Source organism: Muntiacus reevesi, chromosome 2, assembly GCF_963930625.1.
Source record: "Muntiacus reevesi chromosome 2, mMunRee1.1, whole genome shotgun sequence".
In the NCBI taxonomy this organism is placed as follows: Eukaryota; Metazoa; Chordata; class Mammalia; order Artiodactyla; family Cervidae; genus Muntiacus; species Muntiacus reevesi.
Window position 1 is genome coordinate 136,370,048 of NC_089250.1, and position 27,108 is coordinate 136,397,155.

General features: G+C 39.7%; 1 protein-coding gene and 1 long non-coding RNA gene across 7 annotated transcripts in view; one reads left to right on the plus strand and one right to left on the minus strand.

Moving 5' to 3' along the window:
• CPEB3 (cytoplasmic polyadenylation element binding protein 3) overlaps positions 1-27,108 on the minus strand; it is a 194,286-nt gene that overhangs the window by 138,955 nt on the left and 28,223 nt on the right. For 3 of the 6 annotated variants that reach the window (XM_065922913.1, XM_065922910.1, XM_065922912.1), the window contains exon 2: positions 7,320-8,332. In XM_065922913.1, the coding sequence (XP_065778985.1) occupies positions 7,320-8,321 (1,002 nt within the window). In that variant the 5' untranslated portion in view covers positions 8,322-8,332. Of the gene's footprint in view, positions 1-7,319; positions 8,333-8,544; positions 8,653-11,148; positions 11,262-27,108 lie in introns of those variants that run through there. The other 3 variants (XM_065922914.1, XM_065922909.1, XM_065922911.1) reach the window with 2 other exon arrangements.
• On the plus strand, positions 8,763-12,093 carry LOC136159986 (uncharacterized). Its single transcript, XR_010661546.1, has 3 exons — positions 8,763-9,038; positions 9,140-9,241; positions 11,217-12,093. It is a non-coding gene; the product is annotated as an uncharacterized lncRNA (long non-coding RNA).

The following is a 27,108-nucleotide window of genomic DNA, read 5'->3' on the forward strand; positions in this document are numbered from 1 at the left end:
AAATGCAAACACATAAATAATGGATTCATGATAAAAAATTGTCTCTCGGCCTTTCCCCACAATCTTTATTCATAAACCTCACTGGTCTTCACTATTTTTAATCCCCTGCATATCTAGTTTATATGTCTCTAGTTCAAAAGAGGAAAGGAAAATTTCCACAACAGATTGCAAAAGAGAGGTGCTTCTGAGCACATTCACTTCTTGTCCTTTTTAACTGCTGGCTATCTGAAACCTAAGAACTAGGTCTCCTGGACTTTGAGTAGGGGGCTAGAATGTCAGATCACTAAAATGCTTCCTCTAAATTATTTAAATCCTTTAGTCCCCAAACTCTACCATATACCTAAGAGAGAATGTCTTTTGCCTCTTACATCTCTGCTTTCCAATCTCACAATCTTCAAATGAATGACAAGATGAACGGGCCAACTATAATCTACTTCTCTGTCAACCTCTTAGACCAAAGAATTGTCACCTTAATATTTCTAAGTGTTATTGTCAGAAGTATTCTGACTCTCAGTATTTATAACTTGATTTGGGAAGACAGGAATAAAACCGATCACCATGACAGGGTCAGTTAACTCCAAAAGGATGAGTTGATTAATAGTGAAGAAGTAAAGAAAAATTTAGCTCATAGGATACAAGTTAATGTTACCCTCTATTGGTTGCCAAAAATTTCTTACGTCAAAGCAAGACCCTTGCTTACTTCTTAGCATACCAAACTTACAAACAGAGTCACAGCCTAGAAACTATGTGAAGATATCCTTTATGACATTCTGTACATTTGTCTATGTTTTCATATTCTATGAACACCTTGTAGAGAAATGCTATAGTGGAGAAGTTGTCTTGAAAATGTTAAACATGCAGTATTGCAGAAAGGACAAAACGGTAGCAACTTGTATTTAAATGTTTATTCATTCATTTAGTGAGCACCTACTGTCAGGTGCATGTGAACTTCTAGATGCTGGTTCAGTTGGTCACACTGGCCATTTAATTCACTGCACTGAATTCCTAAAGATAGGGAGTTAAGTTTTTTTCTCCTGTACTTGACCTTGCCTTTGAAATAAGTTTGAACACTTGAGGAATGAAGATATTTGGCTGTACAAGTCTTATCAAAACAATATCAGTACACAACATTTCTATCCTTCTGTGTACATTTATTTTATGATCACTCCAAACGATATAAAGGCTCTTTGGTGCCCATTTCTGTTTCTCTAACTCTGAAGACTGCTAATAACGTTTCATGTCATATAGTCATTATTTCTGAGGATTATGTAATAGTGCTTCTGGGGAAAGAAAAGTGGTCTTGATTCTAATATGCTAGTTTATTGTATTATTTTAATTCACTACTACTTCCCTATATCAAATTAGGTCAAAACATTACAATGGTTTCACATTAAGAAGTTTACATGCCTAACACTTGTAATGAACACCGAAGGATATGAAAGCTAAATGTAACAGAACTAAAGCATAACAGATGCCCACAGAACAAGCCACCCACAAGGTATAAGAACCAATTGCAGAAAATTCCCTATGAAGCCGGCTTCTACTGCAAGCACAGTGATCTCTCCGGGAAAGCACCTTTGAAGCTGTAGCTAGAATATAATCCTCAACTCTCAAGATCCAAACTTGGGCCTCTATACTGAATTCTCTTTCTCATAACTATCCTGCTCCCTACAGAGTCTAGTGTGGTTTTCGGGGTACTGGTGGTAAGGAGCTTCAGATCAGAGCCTTTGGGACTCCAGAACAACCAAAATCTCACATTTGCATTGGTGGCTTAGTCACAGAAGCAGCAGGTAGTTAGAAACACACACCATCCTTGTGACATAAGTCTATACCTTCAGAGCACCATGACTGGCTTCTAGGACAGGTAGTCAGCATAACACACACACAGCCTTTCGTTGCTCTTCTGTCGCTGCTGGACACATCTTTCTAGGCCCTTTCCACTTCCAGATGCCCACTAGCATTTAACCCTGGACTACTGGCTATTAACAAGCATGTCCTCTATTAAACTCGAACTGTCTCTAGTTACCAGTGGTTAGGCAGACATTTAAGAGCCATACCAGTATCTAATTTTCTGGACACCTGTATACATTCTCTCATAAAACAAACCCAGAAGACAGGCTCTCTTTCCATTTTTGCAGACTTTTGGAAAAAGAAATCATTGGATAAATGACTTGATTCTAATCACCAGTGACAGAGCTGAGGCTTCAACCAGCGTCTTCCTCAATCCAAACTTCAAAGGCTGTCCACTACTCTATATTCCCCTCCATTCCCTTCCTCAGTAAAATCCACAAGGTTTCATCAAATTTTTCATATTGTATGAAAATTTAATTTTTCATATTGTATGAAAATTTAATTTTTCATATTCAGCACACTCTTCTGACACTTGCAGATCAAAACACTACAAAAACTATCTGAGCAATGGCATCCTCCAAGTGGATAAGCATTACCCCTTATGCAACCTTTGGAAGACAGCAAAATAGGCCAACCAATGGAGAAAGCTATTTAAGTAAAAAATTATGTCTTAGAGGATATCTAAACTCATCACAATTCTGAGAGCATATTTTTATATCAACTAGCTACAAGGTCATGAAAAGTTTAAAGCTAAGTCCTTTTCTACATGCAATTTTAAAGTATACAGTTTATATATTAATGTTTTCAGTAGTACAGAAAATCTTCCAATATTTCCTAACCAATGCCTCTTTTAAATAGTATATAGATACTGCGGCTTTTCTGGCATACATATTAACCATACCATAATAAGTTCTGAAACAATTTGTGGAATTGGGTGGACTTTAAGTGGTTTTGCATTAGAGCAGTAGTTAAGAAACCAACTATGGAAGGGTCTCTAGCTTTAAATCTAGGCCATACATACTATCCTTACTAAAAAGCAAGAATAAACTAGACAATTTACCTCCTGAAAAAGACAGTTTCAAAAAAAAAAGCAGAATAGGTAGGTTGAAAATATTGATGTTTCTTCAAAATTTATTGTGCATAGGCATATTTACTTTTTTAATAATTTATATTCCATGAATTTATGTAAGGAATTTCTTTCTCTGTTATAGACAACCCACCAGCACAATTAACACTAAATTACATTTAAGTAGATTTATGCCAGAAAATATAAAATCTATAGAGTTGTTCTCAATCTGAGATAGAAAAAGATGGGTGGGATAAAGATAAAAATGCAGAGAGGAAGAAGAATATAATTTGAACTCTTCTCCAAAAATACAAATTCAAAAATACACAGAATAAGTAAATATGCAAATAGGGAAAATTTTAACTACTGTTGAATCTAAATGGTAGCATATGGATGGGCACTGTATTTTTCTTCCTATGCTTCTCACTATAAAAAAATATTTTAACAATACGATTTCCAAACTATATCATAAAGTCAAACACAGATGCTGCTCAGTCTCCTGCATGGTTAACTGATGTCCTGGAGGTATGATACACCTCCACAGGCTCTGGAGGCAGATCTCCTGGGTTCAAATCCCAACTCTGCCAGTTACCGTGAGGAGTTACTATGTGACTGTGAGGAAATAATGTAAATGCACTAACCCTCAATTTGTCAGGATAATGAAACTAATAATAATCCTCTGCTTTAAAGGAGTTCTGAAAAGAAACTACATATGAAGTGCTTAGCAAAGGGCCTCGCTCATAGGTAAGTGGGCAATCACCTCATTGTTACAGTAACCAAAGAGTACCTTTAGACAGATGAAAAAAAGACTAAATAACATTACACAGAAGTCTGGGGTTTTTCAGATTGCACAGGATGAAAAAGCAGTAATCCACACTATGATAAGATCATACAAAGCCTCTGGTCACCATTATAATTAGCAATAATCATAATTCAACATCTATAAGGTACTTTACTATGGGCCAAGAACTGTGCTAAGCACTTTCTATGTAGCTTCTCACTGAAATCCTATGAAGCAAGTAATTATCATTACTTCCATTTTACAGATGATAAACTTGAGGATCAACATGTATACACAATTTATTCAAGATTACAAGGCTAGGAACTGGCAGAGTTAAGATGTGAACCTAGCAATCTGCCTCCAAAATCTGCTTCTGATAGAAACTACCCACCTGAACTTGAGGAAGCCATTTGAACTTTCATTTCCTCTTCTGGAAAATGAACTGAGTAGTGAAATACATGCTCTCAAAAGTCCCTTCTAAATGTCTCTGGACAACAACGGTATTTAAGCTCAAATTAATTACATATAGAAAATACCTCTGGTTCTAGTCCGTTTACAAACCTAGGCTTCTCTGTCTTACATAAATAAAAGAATGAAGCGTAGTATAATACCCCACGTGGGGTAACTCACTGCTCCTGAGCTCTGATGGTGGGTGGTACACCACTAAGAGCCAGATAGAGAACCTCATGAGATAGTTCCATAAGTAAGTCCCTTTGAATGGAGCCCTAAAAGAGAGCCTGATGTTAAAGTTAATTGTACCTGACAGGACTAGTGCTACAGGGAAGTTAAGAACACACATCAACAAAATTAGCCAAAGCGCTAGTACCTTAGTTATGCCACGTTTCCTCTCAGGACCTCAGTTTCCTTATTTATAGAAATGAGGTGGCTTCTAGATACAAGTAATCCCTAAGGAAGGAGCCACCCTAACGCAGAGAAACCAATCAACTTTCTTAGAATTAAGGGAAGGGCATAAGAAAGCATGTGTAGTTTGAAAAAGCACAGTCAAATACAGTGACTGCTTTCACAATATAAACCACAGAAGAAAAGTTCCAAAAACTATTTTATAGTTGGCGAAAGAGTGAAGCAGCACTGTTGGGAATGGGCAGGAGATATGGATTTTTTTTTTTTATTAATATTAAGATACATTAGTGTAGATCACTATTGAAAGCCCCTTTTAGCTCAAACAGTCTGTGGAATAAAAACAAATTAAGTTGGTATTCTATGAAATAAACTTCTAGATTTAAAGAAAAAAAGTCCTATTTATCAAAATAATTTTTTAAAGTCATTAAGAACTACTTAAGGCATTTTCTTTTTGTAGAAAAATGATTCAAATATATACAGAAACATATAAATTTCTGCACTCAAGACTAAAGGTATTTTTGTCTTTTTAAACTTGATATATTTATCAATAGAAACCTAGTCTGATAATATCCCAAGTCAAAGCACAGCCAGGTTACTCCTATCTGGTTCTAATATTGCTTCAAAACCCTGAAGCTCCATTTTAAATAATTTTTAAAAAGAGAGAGAGAGACATAAAGTCCATGTAATTCTTCCTAAGGCCAAATTTATAAAGCTCAATTTTCAATCAAATCTCTCCTCCTACAAATCTTTTGGCCATCTTTCCCTACTCAATAGCACTACCAGGGATGAAAAAACAAGAATCCAAACTCAATCCAGTCCATCTGGCTCTTATTAGCATGGCTGGTAAACGCTTTGCTAAGAAACAACTGGCAATCCCCACATTACTTGTCAATATCAGTTTGGGGGAAATTTTACGGATTTAATCTCTCCCTAGTCCCCATTTCTGGAAATAATTAATCAAAACCTAGTTGTATTCAGATTCTACTCTTAGAAAAAGACAGCTCATGTCTACACTATCAGCTTCCAGGCCCGAAATCTCTCTGTTAGATTTTAGGTTATCTTCTAAAACTAGATTTGGGTAGAGGGCATCAGAATCAAAAGAGAGACTGTTAGAAAAAGAGGGGCTCTCCTATCAAAAGCAGCCTGCCTGTCTAGACCCCAACACACACACACACACACACACACAAATAAGCACATAGAGAAATTGGACTCTTCCATCCCTGAAGCAATCCTGTAAAAATCTGGTAAGATTGTCTCATTAAAAATTCTCATACACATAATTTATGGGTGTCAGGGACCCCCTTGAACTGACGAGGTTAAAAATTCTTGCTCTAGCTTAGAGCGTCATGTGCTTAATATCCCAACCTCCTCCTTCATGGATGGGAGCCACGCCAAACATCACATCTGAAATGTAAAGAGCAACAAAATAAGGTTCCAATTGCACCTGATGCTTTAAACTAACTCTGTCAAATGTTGGTTCTGCCATTTTTCAGCAATGCTCAAAGGATTTCTGTTTCATTTCCTTGGATCCAAAGATCCAAGCTGGGTCTTATCCAGAGCCCTCCTCACTCCTTTCATTTTAACCAAACCTGGAAGCCTATGGACAAATCAGTTTGTAAGCGAAGGATGAATGTTTTCCTGAGAACAAAGGCCTCCAGTGAACCCTCACCCTCACCACCCTTTTCCAACTCAAGATGTCCAGCACACTGCCAACTGATGTGGCCACGCACTGGATCAGAAAGCAAGTACAGAATAAGGACACTCCATTCAACCTTTTTGTCTGGGGCACTTCCTGAGTTTTTCACTGGCATTTAACACCAAGACACAAGGCTCATTTTTCATTAAAGTTGCAAGACTTTGACTTTGCCCAGTTTCAAATAGTGTAATTGATCTGCACTGTCTTCTTAAATAACCCAACTGAAGGACACTGCAGCTTTAAATATTTCAGTGCTAGCTAGCAAATAGACTCCATTGCAATATGGCTCTGAAGGTCGCGTCCTATTGTCTCTTTCCTCTGGATAAAAAAAAAAAAAAATTTCTAAGCCCTTCTTAGATTCAGATAACATGGGAAGGGTTACCCCTAGAATTTCCACTCTTCCATCTTGGTTTCTGATACAGTTCCAGTGTTTATTGGAATCTCACACTCTAATTTTCCCGGCAGGGGCAATATGCTGATTGCTATTAATGATGCCAGCACCTTAGCGAGACATAAACACATGTGTTCACATTAGTTTAATTGAGCATATGCAACTGTCTGAAATAGCATCACTCCAGGGCTGTTAACCCCTTGAAGAGTAGGGCCAGAGTGGTTTGGGAGTGGACGGCTTTCCGGAGACACCCTGAGCCCGGGATTGCATAACGTGAAATGTGTAGCCACGGAAAATGACAGGAATCTCACTCAGCCTACTCAGCCTGGGACTATGCCGGCACCCTGTCATACACTTGCAGCTTTTCCTGTCAAAGAAGGTCAAAAGAAGAGGCAGAAGCACGACGAAGAGATAAAATAGGCTAAAAGAAAAAAGCCCCTTTCTATCTCGTCAGGGTGCATACATAAGATTCCTCGAGCAGTCACGTTTCCCCCACCCTCGTCCCCGTAGTGGAACACCCCCAGTGAACTGAAGGCTTCGGAAAAGGGCAGGGGAGTTGGCAATCGCTGCCTTTTTTAAAGACCCACAATCAGTGGCCGATTAAATGGCCGGGAAAACAGGGAAAGGGGAGCGGAGTGGAAGGAAGGCGTATACAGGTGCACCGGAGAATTACCTGAAATGGCAACAGATTGTTACCATTATCGGTCCGGAAAGCGTTATCCTCCATCCAGGACTTGGAGGTGAGCGGGGCCGCGCGGGGGAACTTGGGCGGCGCGATCACGTTGCTGGAGAAGGGCTTTTTGAGCGGCGAGATAGGGTTGAGGGGCGAGGGCACCCCCACACCCACGCCCACGCCCACGCCAACCGCCCGGCGAGGGTCCCTGCCCGCCTGCAGGCCGCCCCACGGGTTGGACGGCGCGCTCCAGGCGGCGTTCACGCTCTGGTGCGTGCTCCAGCTGGAAGACGCGGACGAGGCGGCGGCGGCGGCGGCTGCGGCCGCGGCGGCCGAGGAGGAGGACGGCTTGCTAGTCATGATGGGCTGGTGACCGTACGCCGCCGTGGCGCCCCTCTGCGCGTAGGGAGCCTGGCTGGGGCTGGCAGGCGAGCGGCGCTGCTGCGAGGGCTGCGCCTGCGGGGGCTGCGCGGGCTGCGCTGGCTGCGGCGCGGGCGGCGGCGGCTGCTGGTGGTGCTGGGTCTGCGCCAGGCCGATCTGCGGGGAGAAGGTGCCTCCGAAGACTGGGTTGACGTGGTGCGGGAAGTTCTGGAAGAGCATGGTCCCGTTGACTGGGGTGATCCCTTGGAAGAAGCTGTCCTCTACCGCGTTCGTGGTGCCCGTGGACCAGGTGCTGCCGAAGGACGGCGACAGAGACGCGCCCGGCGCCGCGGGCTCCTGCGGTGGTGGCGGCGGCTGCTGAGGGGGCTGGTGGAAACCCAAGCCCGGCAGGAGCGGCGATTCCATCTGCATCTTGTCGGGGCCGTTAGGGGCCGGCGGGGCCGCGGCGGGGCTGAGGGCCGGCACTGCGCTGCTGTCCTCCGGCTTGGGGGTCTCTGAGGACAGGGGCGTGGACGGGGCTTCGGCGGTGCTGGGCTCGGGCTGGGGCTGCTGCTGCTGCTGCCGCTGCTGCTGGGGCTGGGGCTGGGTTTTGCTTTTGTCCATCAGTAAATCATCCTGCATGGTTTGCGCAGCTGAAACGGGAAAAAAGAGAAAGGCGTTATTGTCAGTGGGTTCGTTAATGCCGCTTGCTGGAGCGGGCGGGTGTTTTAGTTGCGAAAATCCAGTGCCACCGCTACTAGCCAATTGCAATGCAAATCCATAATCTCCCATTTAGAAGAACAGGTCGGGCTGGGGTGGGGGAGCTCGTGCAAAGTCTCTAAAAATACTGTGAGAGCGTCTTCACCCTTTCTGATGTCTAGGTTCCTTTTCTGTATTAGTAAGAGATGTGCTTATAAGACAGAAAGACAGCAATTTCGCCACGTCTCTTTCCCCTTCACCGGAACTCAGAGCGTTCACCCTGCAATGAGAAACTGATTCTGGTTCCTGTTTTTTCCCAAGCACCACCCTCCCCCAGCTATTTGCATACGTCAATAAATACAGCTGCGTCCTTCAGCAAGGTTAAAAAGACACCACACACGACCCTTTCTTCCCCCTTCCCCGCTCGGGCACTTTAAAGAAACAGTAGTCTTATCCGTCTTGATTAGCAAACTGCCTTCTTGCCTCGATAATTGTTTCATTTAGACGCAGCGAACCACGAGGGAGGAAATCCTTGGCATTTGTTAGGAGGACTCAACTGCACAACCATTCTCTGGCCTCCCAGTAGCTGCAGCTACTCCATTTTGTTAGGAGACATTTAAAAAAAAAAAAAAAAAAAAAACCTACATCCTTTTAAAAGAGGTAAAAATCTACTGAAACATTTGCAAGTGCTTGCTTCTTGTTACTCTAAGGATTAGATGGGTGTTTTTTTTTTGCTTATTCTCCAATGTTCTCGTTTCCAGTTCTGCCGCACAAGAGATTTCTTGGCATCTCAGTAGTTCAGGTCTCAACAGGAGCCTGAGAATTTCTCTGCAGAGTGAAGAAATGTTCTCGCTGGATTTGAGGTCAGAGAGAGAGAGGGAGAGAGACACGCGGAGGGAGGGAGGGAGGGAGGGAGGAAGAAGGAGAAAGGAGGGAGGGGGGCGGAGGACTGTCTAAGAGATGAGGTGGGGGTGGGGCTTTAAAAAATCCCTCATTTAAGTATGAAGTCAAGATAATACTGGGGCTGCCAGATTTTTCATTTTTTGAATCCTCCTGCTGCTGCCTTGGTCACAAGACTTTGGCAAATTTAGAACCTATTCTCTTATCACTAGTATTAACAGTGAAGATTATGGTTTGAAGACCCTGAATTACCATATGCTAGCTAACGTGTTAAAAATAGCACAGTACAAAGTCGCAAATTCTCATACATTGTAATTATAGTGCATTGCCATCACTGCTTCATTTAGCCATATAAGGAGTCTATGGTATTTTCCATTTCGCATAGAAGGGCTATATTCACCTCTGCCATACAGCCTGTTTTATCATTCAAGGATGAAAATAGTAATCGCTCAAAACCAGATTTCCATACCCATAGTTATCACTGAGTTCGTTTGTCCTTTAGAACACGTTAATTGCTTTAAATATATGAATATTACAGTGCCGAGACCCTGAAAACAAGTATTTTGAGATGTTCAAGGTGCATATGACCAAATACATAATTTTTTTAGATGGTGATTCAGTATAATTGCTACAAAGTTATTAATATATTTAATACAGTTAATTAACTCAGATACATGGAGAAGCATCTTTCTCAGGACACTCCTAAAATGGCATTCAGATACACACAGAAGTTCTGCCTTTGGATATTCTCACGATAATAACTGCTGTAAAATAAATGTGTTGGGAAATGGATTTGCTATTGCTCTTAACTATTAAGCAAAATATGTCAGACTAAGAAATGGGATTAAAAGTAGTTTTACTATTTTATTGAAGAATATCTTCAAAATGGTTAATATCTCATTCTAAAGTTTCATACATAGACAAATAGTGGGCTCAAGGAAAAGCTTCACAGCCACCTTAACTCCTCCCTCCCCAACCCACCCCTCCAAAAGAACCCAACCCAATATAATACACATCACAAATGGCCAACTACTACCAATAAAACCTATTTAAGATTGGTTTTGTGTTCCTTAACTCCCTTGGTCTAAAATAATGACTTTGATCAGTATTGTAAATATGACAAAGAGGCAAGCAGGGCTTGGATTCACAGCAACACAAAGTTCTATTGTTGCCAAAGAAAATGGACACAGAAAGAGACATTTTTATACTTGGTTTAAGCATGCTGCAGTAAACCATTTTAATCTGGGATTTGAGTCTCTCCCAGTGGGCTAGAATTGTCTTTACAATAGCCATATCATCATGGCTGAAATATGCATTTGATTATAATTTTAATATCACTCAGCTTTTCTGATGCTAGTACCAATGCCTTCTGTTAATGCCTTCACTTTAAACTATATGTTTATAGTGGAAAAATTAATGCTGTCCTATAGCAAAAAAAAAAAGCCACAAAGTAAGCTAGACTCGACTATTTTAAGCCTATAAGTAATATGAATATATTTAATTTAAAAAATTGTATCATACTAGGAACACCCATTTCTCTTCTTAACATTTCTTAAAGACATTAATTTCACTTTCTGCATAAATTCACTCTGTCAAGGTCAAGACCCATCTATAATAAATAAGACCCTTTTAAACAAAAGATAAGCAATAGATTAAAATAACATTTACAAAGTTAATATGCAATGTCAGTAACTGTTTGTACAGTCTGTCCGTTTGGGTGGGTTTTTGTTAGTCTTTTTTTCTTTTTTCTTATTTACAGCAAAGTCCGGGAAATAGATACCTCCTTCCCCTCCCCCCACCACACACACAATAGATCTTCCTTTACATGCAATCACCCAATCTCAAGTAACAAATTCTCAGCAGCAGTTACCTTTGAGGGTCCAGTTTTTAAGGATCGATAAAATTTAAAAGTGTACAGTATTTATTTTCTTCTTTCAGGTTGATTATGTGACCGCTCTGGCAAAAGCACTTTGACAACTGTAAGAAGAGAGGGCATGCGCACACAGGGAACTGTGGGGGCTGAAGTCCTTCACTAGGTACTCTGCCCGACTTAAGCACGCTCAGCCACGCAAGGAGGAAGCCTTTCACATACTGATTCCAAGGGAAAGAGGTTGTGCCGGATTACATTTTATCTTCCTAACCAATCTAAATCACGAGTTGTTACGAGAAAAATAAACCGGTCTGTCAACTGATTTCAGAAGCCAGGTTAAAAGAGAAACTGGATTACAGGACTCAAATAAATAAACCCAGCGGAGCTACCTTAAATGGTATTAGAATGGTAATAACTGGGTAGCCAGCAGTAGAAACCCAAGCACACCGAAAGAGGTGGGGTGGGGAAGAATAAAGATGGGAGGAGATGGACTACTAGGAAAGATACTTAAAATGTGACCATACTTAAATACATGTAATATTATAAAATGAAAGTACCTTAATATTAAATATGATATTAACCTTGGAGGCCAGGTTAAAGATAGGTTTCAGTCATAAATTTTGGACATTATCTATCCACCAAGATTTCTATTTGATTTTCAATGAAGGTACAAAGCACTTATTTCAAGATTCTACCTGATATGCTCTAAATCATTCACCTCCTTATTTTACTTGTCAAAATGAAAGTTTACTTTGCATTATTCATACAATGATCAATCAAATAAAATTCAACTCTTTAAAGCTAAAACAGTGTTTTAGTTAAATATTAAAAAATAATTTGACATGTTTATTGTTTCACTGCATAGGACAGTGACATCTTTATTCAAAGCAGAAAGTAGATACAGTTTCTTTTAAAACTTTTTTTCCACTGGGAAGACCCAGAGGAATCGGGTGGAGAGGGAGATGGGAGGGGGGATCGGGATGGGGAATACGTGTAACTCTAGGGTTGATTCATATCAATGTATGACAAAACCCACTGAAATGTTGTGAAGTAATTAGCCTCCAACTAAAAAAAAAAAATTAAAAAATAAAAGTATTGGGGAGGATGTAAAACCAAATAGTAAGTTAGTAGAAAAAAAATAAATAAATAAATAACTTCAAAATAAAACTTTTTTTCCCCTGATGTACATTTTTCTCATCTTAACCTCATTACCCCAAGGCTGGAATCTCACAACATCTTAACATCAACTGGTGTTATCTATAGCTTTTGAGAGCAATACTTCAACTACCAGTTTGCTCACATAGGCAGAAGGTATTATCTCTTGTGGGATTTGGTTCAATGCCATTCATGCAAGGGGTTCAGAATAAAGTCACTTGATGACTGTGCTGACTGAACTAAGAACTAAAAATGTCAAACATCATTTTAAACTATCTTAATTCTCTGTTTCCCCTCTTCACCAATTAGAACTAAAGTAGTACTATCAGAGACTATCAATTTGCAGCAGTCAGTAGTCTTTATTTCTATTTATTTCCAAGGGAAAAAACAAAACAATTTAAGAAGAAAAAATCATTTTGAATCAATCTACTACAAGCTCTTTTTATTTTATTTTTTTTTTACAAGCTCTTTTTAAAAGAACTACATAAATGGTCCTCTTATTCCTACTAAGAACTTACTATATTCCCCCTTTTTTTTTTCTTACTCTATCTTTCTAAAGAAAATTTTTCCTCCACCAATGTGTTATACTTACCTTTTCATTCCAGAGTCTGTAAGGATGAACTCAGTTAATCTTACTCCTAAAGACTTCCCTAATCTACCAAACTTATACATTTTCAAGTACTTCAATAAAGTTTGAAAAAACAAAAGTTCCCTCATAAAATCCATATAAAGACTTGTTTTAAGAAATATATTTTTAAAGATTATTTAAAATTAATATGCCAAGATTTTAATGGTAAGGTGGAAAATCTTGTTGTTCAGGTGTACTTAAAAATGGTTTAATTGGGCATTTATCAATCCATCTGACCCGAGGTACAGGTCTACTAATAATACACAATGAAGAAAAATAAATTTTGGTCTCTGACCCTTTGATAAATGACAAAAATAAATTAGCACTGCCTATACTTAACATAATTTTATTGTATTTGAAAATGAACTATCTCTGCTCTTCCATTCCTAAAACAAACATTCAAATTTAAAAAGAAAATGATAAAAAAAATAAAAAAGAAAAATAAATAAAAAGAAAATGATTCATACATTTATATATCAAGGTATAAATACATACCAAGCAAACAATAAATTATAAGAAGACTCCCCAAAAAGACCTTCTCTCCTGAACCCTTGTTTTTTATTTAACCAAAAAGGAAGCACTTACTAAAATTTTGTCTTTAAGTCACAAAGCTTAACCACAGACTCGTTTTGAATAATCATGGAAAGCTCTAAAAATAGAAATTTTTGCAATTATTGCAAAGTTAATTCATTGAGATATACTTGGGTCAAATACATCTTCCCAGGCTTCCTTCTTTCCTTTCTTTCCCTACTTACATCTCCAGTACAATTCTCAGGAGTCCTGGGTAGCTGGTGGTTGCTTCATGTATGATGCTGCTGCTGCTAAGTCGCTTCAGTCGTGCCCGACTCCGTGCGACCCCATAGATGGCAGCCCACCAGGCTCCCCTGCCCCTGGGATTCTCCAGGCAAGAACACTGGAGTGGGTTGCCATTTCCTTCTCCAATGCATGAAAGTGAAAAGTGAAAGTGAAGTCGCTCAGTCATGTCTGACTCTTAGTGACCCCACGGACTGCAGCCTACCAGGCTCCTCCATCCATGGGATTTTCCAGGCAAGAGTACTGGAGTGGGGTGCCACTGCCTTCTCTGTGCTCCATGTATACTTGCTGGATAAATGAATAAATGGATGAATGAATGGATGGATGAAGTATGGTTTTGGATTATCTAAAATAGCCAAGGTTTGATTAAAATTATTCTCCATTTACATTAAAAAAGCAATTAACTTTTTCATCAGCTGCAAGAACGAGAAGTGGTATAAAACAGATAACCGTTTTGGCCCTTAGGATGCTCAGTAGTATATAGATCATTGGATTATCATCAAGCAATAATATTTATTAAGCACTAATTAAACCAGGAAGTTTGTTCCTATCAAAGAGTTTACAATCTAATAAAGACACACACCCTGCCCTCCACAGATACTACTTCATTATAGCAATAGACAGTCAGAGCTAAGTCCAAAGGATGTTTTGTTAGTCTTATCTTGCTTGACTTTGCAGCAACATTGACCACACTTTCTAGATAGACCTTCTTCCCTTGGTTTCTTCAGGTTGTTCTTTGTTGGTTTTCTTACCTTTGAGGTATTATTTGCTTGCCTCCATATGCACTCTCATGCTGTCTCTCAGTCTTTTTTGCTGACTTTAAGTACTGAGTTCCTCAGGACTCTATCCTAGGCCCTCTTCTCATCTCTATGTGAGTGGCATCTCCAACTAAAGGAAGGACCATGCCTACCTTATTAACAGCTATATTCGCAACATACATCACTGTGCCTAGGACATAATAAATAGGTATTCAGTAAATATTTGTTGAATTAAATTTACAGTTGTATGCAAAGGGCAAGAATGCCAACAATACCTAGGTGAAAAAAAAAAAACTTAGAGGGACTTACACTACTAGATATCAAGATTTATTATGAAGCAATAGTAATTAGATTGTGTGGTTACTGGCATAAGGATAAGCAAATGGACAAATGGACCAAAAAGTTCAGAAACAGATCCACAAATGTATAGCTGTTAGGTAACTGTTGACCTAACTACTTGTCTTGGCCACACACAATGATAACTGCTTGCCTGAGTGGTCCACAATAAGAGGTCCCAATAAGGAACATGGTGCTGCCTCCAAAAACTAACCAGAATTCAGGAGGGGCCAAAAGAGTGAGGAGACAACCAATATCCCAGAATCCTTTGTGCTGGAACCCATCCTGGCTGAAAGATCAATGTGCCACCAGGAAGGACCCTGAATCTGACTATGGACCAGAGATGACTGGTCATAGACAACTCGGAAACTAACCACAAAATATAAGACTACAAGCCACATGGCAGAGTAAATTCTCCAGGGTTCCCTTATCCTCCTGCTTTCCGTTCAGGCACCCTTTAACAATAAAGGCTCTTGCTTTGTCAGCACACGTATTTCTTCCAACAATTCATTTCCGAATGTTACACAAGAGCCCACTCTAAGGCCCTGAAAGGGGTCCCCCTTCCTGTAACATGGTGACCAGATTTCTGAAAACAGTAACACTGCAGTGGTGAAAGGATGGTCTTTTCAATAAAGGATACTGGAGTCAACTGAATATCCATATGGCAAAAAAGAGACCTTCATTCTTACCACACCATACACAAAAATCAATTCCAGATGGATTGTGGGTCTAAATGTAAAAAGTAAACAAGAAAGTCTTTAAAAGAATATATGAGAATATTTTTATGGCATTAGAGTAGGCAAAAATTTTTTCAACAGGTCACAAAAGCAATAAATATAAAGGAAAAATTTAATAAACTAAACTAATTAAGAACATCTGTTTACCAAAAGTCAGAGTGAAAAATCAAAGAAAGGGAGAAATATATGCAATATTCAAAATAATTATAATTCAAATACATGAAGAACTCTTACAAATTAATAACAGTGAACATCCCAAAGAAAAATGGGCAAAAGACTTCAACAAAAGATACTCAAATGTTCAAAAAGCATATGAAAATGTGCTCTGCATCACTTGTCACCAAAGAAATACAAAATACAACCAAAATGGCAAAAACTGGAAAAGACATAAATACCATATATTTGCAAGGATGTAGGGCAACTCATTCTCAAACACTGCTGATGGAAGTATAATTAAAACTAACTCTACAACTACACTGCAAAACTATTTACTAGGATCTATTATAGCAAATGTTGAAACAACCTTCTAGTTCTTGTTCAGTCATTCAGTCGTGTTCGACTCCGCGAACCCATGGACTGCAGCACACCAGGCTTCCCTGTCCTTCACTATCTCCTGGAGTTTGCTCAAACCCAAGTCCATTGAGTCAGTGATGCCATCCAACCACCATATCCTCTGTCATCCCTTCTTTTCCTGCCTTCAATCTTTCCCAGCATCAGGGTCTTTTCCAATGAATCGGCTGTTCCCATCAGGTGGCCAAAGTATTGGAGCTTCAGCTTTAGCATCAGTCCTTCCAATGAATATTCAGGGTTTATTTCTTTTAGGACTGACTGGTTTGGTTTCCTTGCAATCTAAGGGATGCTGAAGAGTCTTCTCCAGGACCACAGTTCGAAAGCATCAATTCTTCAGTCTTTAGCTTTTTTATTGTCCAGTTCTCACATCCATATATGATTACTGGAAAAACCATAGCTTTCACTATATGGCCCATTGCCAGCAAAGTAATGTCTCTGCTTTTTAATAATTTAACCTAATGTCTAGGTCTGTCATAGCTTTTCTTCCAAGGAGTAAGCATCTTTAATTTCATGGCTGAAGTACAGTCCACAGTGATTTCTGGAGCCCAAGAAAATACACTCTTACTGTTTTCATTGTTTCCCTAACTATTTGCAATTAAGTGATGGGACCAGATGCCATGAGCTTCGTTTTTTGAAAGTTGAGATTTAAACCAGCTTTTTCACTTTCTTCTTTCGCCTTCATCAAGAGGCTCTTTAATTCCTCTTTGCTTTCTGCCATAAGGGTGGTGTCATCTGCATACCTGAGGTTGTTGATATTTCTCCCACCAATCTTGATTCCAGCTTGTGCTTAACCCAGTCCAGCATTTCTCATGATGTACTCTGCACACACGTTAAATACAGTATACAGCCTTGACATACACCTTTCCCAATTTTGAACCAGTCCATTGTTCCATGTCTGGTTTTAACTGTTTCTTCTTGACCTGCATACTGGTTTCTCAGGACTCAAGTAAGGTCGTCTGATATTCCCATCTGTTTAAGAATTTTCCACAGTTTGTTGTGATCCACACAGTCAAAGGCTTTAGCACAGTCAGTGAAGCAGAAGTAGATGTTTTTCTGGAATTCTCTTGCTATTTTATGATTCAACAGATGTTGGCAATTGGATGTCTGGTTCTTCTGCCTTTTCTAAATCCAGCTTCTATACCTAGAAGTTCTTGGTTCACATACTGATGAAGTGCTTATAGTTTGAAAGATTTTGAGTATTACCTTGCTAGTATGTGAAGTAAGTGTAATTGTGTGGCAGTTTGAACATTCTTTGGCATTGCCCTTCTTAGGAAATGGAATGAAAACTGACTTTTTCCAGTCCTGTGGCCATTGCTTAGTCTTCTATTTGCTGGCATATTGAATGCAGCACTCTGACAGCATCAACTTTTAGGATTTGAAATAGCTCACCTGGAATTCCATCACCTCCACTAGCTTTGTTCATAGTGATGCTTCCTATGGCCCCCTTGACTTCACACTCCAGAATGTCTGGCTCTAGGTGAGTGATCACACCATCATGGTTCTGTGTATTCTTGCCACCTCTTCTTAATATCTTCAGCTTCTGTTAGGTCCATACCATTTCTGTCCTTTATTGTACCCATCTCTGCATGAAATGTTCCCTTGTTATCTCTAATTTTCTTGAAGAGATCTCTAGTCTTTCCCATTCCATTGTTTTCCTCTATTTCTTTTCATTGTTCACTTTAAAAAGGCTTTTTTATCTCTTCTTGCTATTCTTTGGAACACTGAACTCAGATAAGTATAACTTTCCTTTTCTCCTTTGCCATTCGCTGCTCTTTTCTCAGCTATTTGTAAGGCCTCCTCACACAACCATTTTGCCTTTTTGCATTTTTTTTCTTGGGGATGGTTTTGATCACCACCTCCTGTACAGTGGTACAAACCTCCATCCATAGTTCTTCAGGTACTCTATCAGATCTAATCCCTTGAATCTGTTTGTCACTTCCACTATATAATCATAAGGGATTTCATTTAGGCCATACCTGAATGGCTGAGTGGTTTTCCCTACTTTCTTCAATTTAAGTCTGATTTTGGCGATAAGGAGTTCATGATATGAGCCACAGTCAGCTCCCTTTCTTGTTTTTCTGACTATAGAGCTTCTCCATCTTTGGCTACAAAGAAGAAAATCAGTCTGATTTCGGTATTGACCATCTGGTGATGTCTATGTGTAGAATTGTCTCTTGTGTTGGAAGAGGGTGCTTTGCTATGACCAGTGCATTCTCTTGGCAAAACTGTTAGCCTTTGCCCTGCTTCTTTTTGTATTCTAAGGCCAAACTTCCCTGTTAACTCCAGGTATCTCTTGACTTCCAACTTCTGCACTCCAGTCTCCTATGATGAAAAGGACATCTTTCTTTGGTGTTAGTTCTAGATATCTTGTAGGTCTTCATAGAACTGTTCAACTTCAGTTTCTTCAGCATTAGTGGTTGAGGCATAGACTTAAGATTACTATGATACTGAATGACTTGCCTTGGAAACGAACCAAGATCATTCTGTCGTTTTTGAGATTGCACCCAAGTACTACATTTCAGACTCATTTGCTGACTCAGAGGGCTACTCCATTTCTTCTAAGGGATTCTTGTTCACAGCAGTAGATATAATGGTCATCTGAATAAAATTCGCCCATTCCACACACCTTATGACCCAGCAATTCTGCATCTAGATATATACACAATAAACATGGCAACAGATGTTCACCAAAATACATGCTCAAAACAACATGTTCATAATAGCCCAAACCTGGAAACAACCCAAATATCCATTTATAGCAGACTGAATAAGTAAGTCGTGATAGAGTCATATAATGGAATATCATAAGGCAAAGATAATGAAGAGACTCCAACTTTATAGAACAACCTAGATGAACTGCATGAATGCAATGCTAAGTGAAAGAAAGTATACCATGTAAGAATATATATGATTCCACTTATATAAAGTTCTAATAAAACTAATTTATGGGTCCAGAAAATAGTGTACTGGTAACTTTTGCAGAGAAATAATGATTTATGGGGGATATTAAAGGGGGCTGCGGGGATACTGATGATACACTCTGTTACACATGTATATTTACTTTAAAAATTCAGAAAACAGGACATATGATTTTTGTACTTTTCTGTTTTTCTGTTATGAAAGTGAAAGTGTTAGTTGTTCAATCATGCCCCATTCTTTGCAACCCTATGGACTGTAGCCCATCAGGCTCCTCTGTCCATAGGATTCTCTAGGCAAGAACACTGGAGTGGATAGCCATTCCATTCTCCAGGGGATTTTCCTGATGGAGGACCGAACCTGCGTCTCCTGCATTGCAGGCGGATTCTTTACTGACTGAGCCACCAGGGAAGCTCATTTTTTGTTGTACTTTCTTTAACTGTATAAAACATATATTCCATATATATGCGTTAGTATATTGTATTGGGCTCGGGCCTGGTGCACTGGGAAGACCCAGAGGAATCAGATGGAGATGGAGGTGGGAGGGGGGATTGGGATGGGGAATACATGTAAATCCATGGCTGATTCATGTCAATGTATGACAAAAACCACTACAATACTGTAATTAGCCTTCAACTAATAAAAATAAATGAAAAAAAAAAGAATTATAAAAAAAATATATACATGTATGTGCAAAGGTTAACTATCTTCTCTAAAGTAAAGGAGAAAACCGCAAAATCTGGCCCAGTAGGAAGGGGAGTCTGAAGTCTGGGTCATTGAAGCTAGAGAAATGAACTAGGGGGCCAGTGGAGGGAGGTGGGATTCCTATGTGTCAGACCAGTATTAGAGGTAGGCACACACACACACACACACACACACACACAAAGCAAAATCCCTTGACTTCAAAGGCCGCACAGCCTAAGGAAGGAAAAACCATTCTGGTCAACTATGATAAATAAGATATCCCCTAAGTCATCTAGAAAACTTCTAAGATTGTCATAGCCTAAGGCAATTTACATGCAGGAAGTCCATAGCATCTGAGGAAGGACTTGTCAAGCAATTCTAGATCAGAGTAAGTTTGAGAATGGAACAAAAGAAAGGGAGCAAAAGGAAGCCAGGTGACTCAGGTGTGGTTTGGTGAGCACTCTGAAGAGCATCTGGGGTTCTTTATGCTTCTTGCCTCTCTGTCCATTAGTTTTAATTTTGTTCACTCATTCATTTAACAATTTTATGAAAAACCTAGCTGCAAAGTAGCAATTCCAAAACTTCACCTACTTTTTATTGACCCTGTCTCTAACCTCTATGGAAAAACTGAGGATATTATGCAGTAATTTCTTAATTTCTCAGCTGCCTCCCTCCCTCTTTACAAATTTACCCATATTCCCACCCATACTTGCTTTCCTCCTGCCTCAAAAGAAACTGAGTTCCCCTACAAGTCCACATTAATCCCTACATCTGTAGTCTAGAGTTCATTTTATCTTGTTTCCTTGAGATTTATTTCATGAGTTAATTATGTCCAGGCTTTTCCTTCCCATTCTAGAGAAGCTACTTAAAAGAAACCTCTAAATCCAAGCTTTACTTCCTTTGACTTCCAGTTGACTCCCTAAATTTACTGCATCTAGCTTCTGCCCTACCATCCTACAAAAATTGCTCTGGCTACTGATCTTACTCATCAATGACCAACTGACAACTTTTCAATTCTTATTTTATTTGCCATTTATCCTTCATAACACTCTTGTAGTAGGCAGAATTCTAAGGTGGCCCTCCAAAGATCCAAGCTAGAAGGAAAATAGGAACCCTAGTCCTGCAAAGGCAATTCAGCCAACATGAAGAATGAACCTGAAAGTGAATCTGACACCCTAAACAGAGAACCCCAGTCATAAAGAACTACAAATTAATAAATGAATGGAGTTTCTTTAAGCCATTAAGCTTGTGGTACTTTGTTACAGAGCAGTAGCAAACTAATACAATATTCCATTGTCTGTGAAGATACTGCTCTCCTGGTTCTTCACTTCTGAAGTTTATTCTCAGTTCTCTTGGCCTCTAAATACAGTTTCCCCCAGAGTTCTCCTAATTCTGCTCTCTCCAAAAGAAAGTGCTACATTCATGAACTGGAAAACTGAGTTCCCCAGTATCTAGGTTTCCAGAACAAATCTTTTTACTAAGTTCCAAACCGCTATTTAAACAACAACTTCTCTTACGATCCTATAGCACTTCTCCCACAAATGTGCTTCTGCCTATATTCCTGGTTTACTTATCTAAATCCTGTTAAATGGTACCACCAAACATGTAGTCAATCAAGTTAAGAATCTAGACATGATTTCGTCCTTTCTCTTCCACCTCACTGATGGACAAGTCCAATTGGTCACTAGTGAAAGTTGCTCAGTTGTGTCCAACTCTTTAAGACCCCATGGACTGTGTAGTCCATGAAATTGCAGCTTTTGCACCAGTCCTTCCAATGAATATTCAGAACTGATTCCACAAGGGAAGCCCAAGAATACTGGAATGGGTAGCCTATCACTTCTCTAGGCAATCTTCCCGACTCAGGAATCGAACCAGGGTCTCCTGTATTGCAGGCGGATTCTTTACCAACTGAGCTATCAGGGATTGGTCACTAAAACTTCTCAATTTTGCCTCCTAAATTTCTGCTTCCCTTGTGGCTCAGCTGGTAAAGAATCCGCCTGCAATGCAGGAGACCTGGGTTCAATCCCTGGGCCGGGAAGATCCCTGGAGAAGGAAATGGCCACCCTCTCTAGTATTCTGGCCTGGAGAATTCCATGTACTGTATAGTCCACGGGGTCACAAAGAGTCGGACACAAGTGAGCCACTTTCACTTTCAAATGTCTGCTTAACATTTCCCCCTCTGCAGTCACAGGCAACACTATGTTTCACCTAAACTGTGGCAGTAACATCCTAATGTCTCTCATTGCTGTGCTCAGCCACTCAGTCCTGTCCGACTCTTTGTGACCCCCCAGACTGTAACCTGCCAGACTCCTCTGTCCATGGGATTTTACAGGCAAGAATACTGGAGTGGGTTGCCATTTCCTTCTCTAGGGAATGTCTCTCATAAGCACTCTTCCAAATGTGGCCTCCACACTAAAGCCTGAGTAATCATCCACAGTTTTACCATTTTATGCCCCTTTCTAAACTCTAATTACTTTTCCCTTTCCAAGAGGATACAATACAACCTTAATCTTCTACTCTTCTTCACAGCCATACCAAATTACTGCTACAGGTCCCTGGATGGACTGTGCTGTGTAGTATAATGCCTATGCACATATTCCTTCTGCCTGAAATACCTTTGTACCTCTTGATAACCTGTTCCTACTCACCCAAGAGAGCTGACCCTGACCAAGTAGGCAAAAGTGCCCACTCCTTTCTTTATATACACCTCTGTCCCACACACATATCTCTATCATAATATTCTTCATACTTGAGTATTATCTGTTTACACTTCTGTCTTTCCTCCAAAAGCTCCAGGATCAGGACCATATTCATCTTTGGAATTCAGGCTCCAGGCCTGTAATGTAGAGATAAATCAAAGGAGAAAATATATTGTACTTCAATTTAGAAACTAAAAGTACTTTCTTAACTTTAGACGAAGTGAAATTCTCCTGCCATTAAAGGCATTTCAAAAAAACTAGTTTAAAGACATGATATTTAATGTTTAATGAAGATATTCCATACTTAAATTTGGTGAGATTAATTCACCCTTTCTCCTGTTGTAGGACATTTGTTTATAAATTTTCATTATTTTGCAAACTTCTGTTTCCTTAAAGTTATATTTCTAAAGAAAACAGGACTTGATGAAAGGCATAGCATTAAAGCATCTGATACATATTAGCAAAATTTTTAAGCTTCAGCAGTTTGTATTTCCCAAAGAATTAAGCTTCTAATATGAAAACAGTGTATGAATAGTGTATGCAATCCATGGGGTCTCAAAGAGTCTGACACAGGACTGAGTGACTGAACTGAACTGATACAAAAAAGAATAATATAGTTACTGTTCTGATGATAACCTAATGTAGAAAGATGTCTCTACTCTTGATTTAGAAAATAAGATTAAGTCTCTTTGAGCATCCTAATGTTTACTACTTTATCGTTCTTATTTATCGTAATTTCATGTGATGATCAAATAGTAAAGATATGGTTATGTACTTACATCCTATGTTTGTTGGAGATTTCATTTCAAAGAATGACATGTAAATGCGTACGTGTGTGTTTCCAGATGGCTCAGTGTAAAGAATCCGCCTGCCAATGCAGGAAAAGCAGGAGACATGGGTTCGATCCCTGGCTCATCAAGATCCCTTGGAGGAGGAAATGGCAACCCACTCCAGTATTCTTGCTTGGAAAATCCCTTAGACAGAGGAGCCTGGTTGGCTACAGTCCATGGGGTCATCAAGAATCAGAGACGACTTAGAAACTGAGCACGTGTATTCCCTTAGAGAAAAAAAGATGAACAGACTTCATCTATGTTCCCTATGTTTCTAGACTTCAACCATACTAAATCTAAAACCTAATATTCATGGAGGTTGCCAAAAGGTACAAACCTCTAATTATAAAATGTAATATATAGCACAGGGATTATGGTTAATAAGACTGTATTGTATATTCGAAAGTAGCTAAGAAAATAGATCTTTAAAGTTCCCATCACAAGAAAAAAAATTTTAACTATTAGTGATGATGAATGTTAACTAGATTTACTGTGGTGATCATTTTGCAATGATCAAATATCAAACCATTATGTTATACACATGAAAGTAATATAATGTTATATGCAATTATATTTCAATTAAAAAACCCCTAATTTTCATAAATATTTCAAGTACCCATGTTAATCGTGGGTCTGAATAATGTTCAGTAGACCAAGATATTTTACATAAAAAGTTTTATGCATCAAAACTTTGTAAACATAAACAGGAACTAAATTTGTTTTCTTAAAAAACCAACCCAAACTATTTTTAGATTTAATCCAATGGCAAATTGAGCCTCCTAACCACATTCAAAAAACTAAGATCATGGTATCTGGTCCCATCACCTCATGGGAAATAGACGGGCAGACAGTGGAAACAGTGTCAGACTTTATTTTTTTAGGCTCCAAAATCACTGCGGATGGTGACTGCAGCCATGAAATTAAAAGACGCTTACTCCTTGGAAGGAAAGTCATGACCAACCTACATAGCATATTAAAAAGCAGAGACATTACTTTGCCAACAAAGGTCCATCTGGTCAAGGCTATGGTGTTTCCAGTGGTCATGTATGGATGTGAGAGTTGGACTGTGAAGAAAGCTGAGTGCCGAAAAATTGATGCTTTTGAACTGTGGTGTTGGAGAAGACTCTTGAGGGTCCCTTGAACTGCAAGGAGATCCAACCAGTCCATCCTAAAGGAGATCAGTCCTGGGTGTTCACTGGAAGGACTGATACTGAAGCTGAAACTCCAATACTTTGGCCACTTCATGCAAAGAGTTGACTCATTGGAAAAGACCCTGATGCTGGGAGGGATTGAGGGCAGGAGGAGAAGGGGATGACAGAGGATGAGATGGCTGGATGGCATCACGGACTCGATGGGCATGAGTTTGAGTAAACTTCGGGAGTTAGTGATGGACAGGGAGGCCTGGCGTGCTGCGATTCATGGGGTAACAAAGAGTCAGGCACGACTGAGCGACTGAACTGAACTGAACCACAAGGTACTCTCCTCTACAAACTGTTTTTGATACAGCATACCTTCCTTCATCCAATGTACAGAGGAGCCTGGCCAGCTACAGTCCATAGGGCGGCAAAGAGTTGGACACGACTGAGCGATGGAACATGCATGCACCTTCCTTCAGTCAACTACAGCCTCATCCTTTTCCTTCTCTTGTCATGGTAACTCACTTACAAGAACCTTCTGGAGACTGCAAAAATTGCAGAATGATTTCAGAAAATATAATTAATCTTTATATGAGTTAGTTCTTCTTTCCCTAAAATAACTGCCATTTTATATTTAAATTTTTCATCTTAAAATACTATTGTGAAAGGCCATGAGCTCTTTCAGAAGACTTCAAAAAAGCAAACCCTACCTAATTTTTAAGTTGTTCTTCAAATCTCCTGACAGATTCACCATTTCATTTTAAATGCTGTTCACAAGTTGCCCTCATTAGACTGGAGTCAACAGGCACCTCTTGAGGAGCTGCTGCAGAAGTATCACCAGCTTCCAGAATTTCAACCTCCATCCCCAAAGGTTTAGCTACAGCTTTAAGCATTTTCCCAAAAGCATTCCAATTGCCAGGTGGAAAATTTCATGTTCAGTTTTACCACATCACTCATAGTTATCTATTGGGAAAGAGCAAACATTTACCTTAGCATTTAAAACTCTCCCCTTCTAACCCAAACCTATGTTATTAGACAGCATTGGCCCCGCTTCTCCAGGTAAATATGTCTACTGAACCCTACTGATGCTACTGGTCCCATATGGTGTACCCTTCTCATCCTCTCTACTTATTCTAATTTTACCTTTCTTTGGGGCCGAGTTCAAACCCCAGTTCCTAAAAAGAGCATTAATCTGTACCACACATTTATAGCTGTGCGTTTCTATTTACCTTTTCTGGTATAATTATGTTAACTCCTCAACCAGAACTCTTAAGTTTTTTAAGAGAAGGCACTAGAACTCATGCCTCTGTTCTCTCTCAAAAACAGGTAGAGACTCTTGCAAGGAGCCTTGTAATAAGAGGTAACATTTATGGCACATACACAGTGTGCCAAACGCTTTCTGCTTACTAGTTCATTTAACCTATGTAATAAATCTATGCAGTAAGTACTGTTATTGTCCCTAATTTGAGACAGGAAAATGGAAACTTAAGGTGATTTACCTGTCCGAAGTAACAAAATTAGTTTGAACTAGACTTAATTTCAGGTTTGTCTGACTCTAAATTGTCTTCTAATTAGTGACTCAAACAAGCAGAGTCTCTTGCCCTCAATTCAGTTCAGTCCAGTTGCTCATTCTTGTCCAACTCTTGGTGACCCCAAGGACTGCAGGATGCCAGACTTCCCTGTCCATCACCAACTCCCAGAGTTTACTCAAACTCATGTCCATTGAGTCTATGATGCCATCCAACCATCTCATCCTCTGTCATGCCCTTCTCCTCCCACCTTCAATCTTTCCCAGCAGCAGGGTCTTTTCAAAGAGTCAGCTCTTCACATCAGGTGGCCAAAGGATTGGAGTTTCAGCTTCAACATCAGTCCTTCCAATGAATATTCAGGACTGATTTCCTTTAGGATGGACTGATTGGATCTTCTTGCAGTCCAAGGGACTCTCAAGAGTTTTCTCCAACACCACAGTTCAAAAGCATCAATTCTTCTATGCTCAGCTTTCTTTATGGTCCATCTCTCACATCCATACATGGCTACTGGAAAAACCATAGCTTTCACTAGATGGACCTTTGTAGGCAAACTAATGTCTCTGCTTTTTAATATGCTATCTAGGTTGGTCATAGCTTTTCTTCCAAGAAGCAAGCATCTTTTAATTTCATGGCTGCAGTCACCATCTGCAGTGATTTTGGAGCCCCCCAAAAATAAAGTCTCTCACTGCTTCCACTGCTTCCCCATCTATTTGCCATGAAGTGATGGGACCAGATGCCATGATCTTCATTTTTTGAATGTTGAGTTTTAAGCCAGTTTTCTCCCCTCTCCTCTTCCACTTTCATTAAGAGGCTCTTTAGTTCTTCTTTGCTTTCTGCCATAAGGGTGGTGTCATCTGCATATCTGAGGTTATTGACATTTCTCCCGGCAGTCTTGATTCCAGCTTGTGCTTATCCATCCCAGCATTTCTCATGATGTACTCTGCATATAAGTTAAATAAGCAGGGTGACAATATACAGCCTTAACGTACTCCTTTCCCTACTTGGAACCAGTCTGTTGTTTCATGTCCAGTTCTAACTGTTGCCTCCTGACCTGAATACATATTTCTCAGGAGGCACATCAGAAAGTCTGGTATTCCCATCTGTTTAAGAATTTTCCACAGTTTGTTGTGATCCACACAGTCAAAGGCTTTGGCATAGTCACTAAAGCA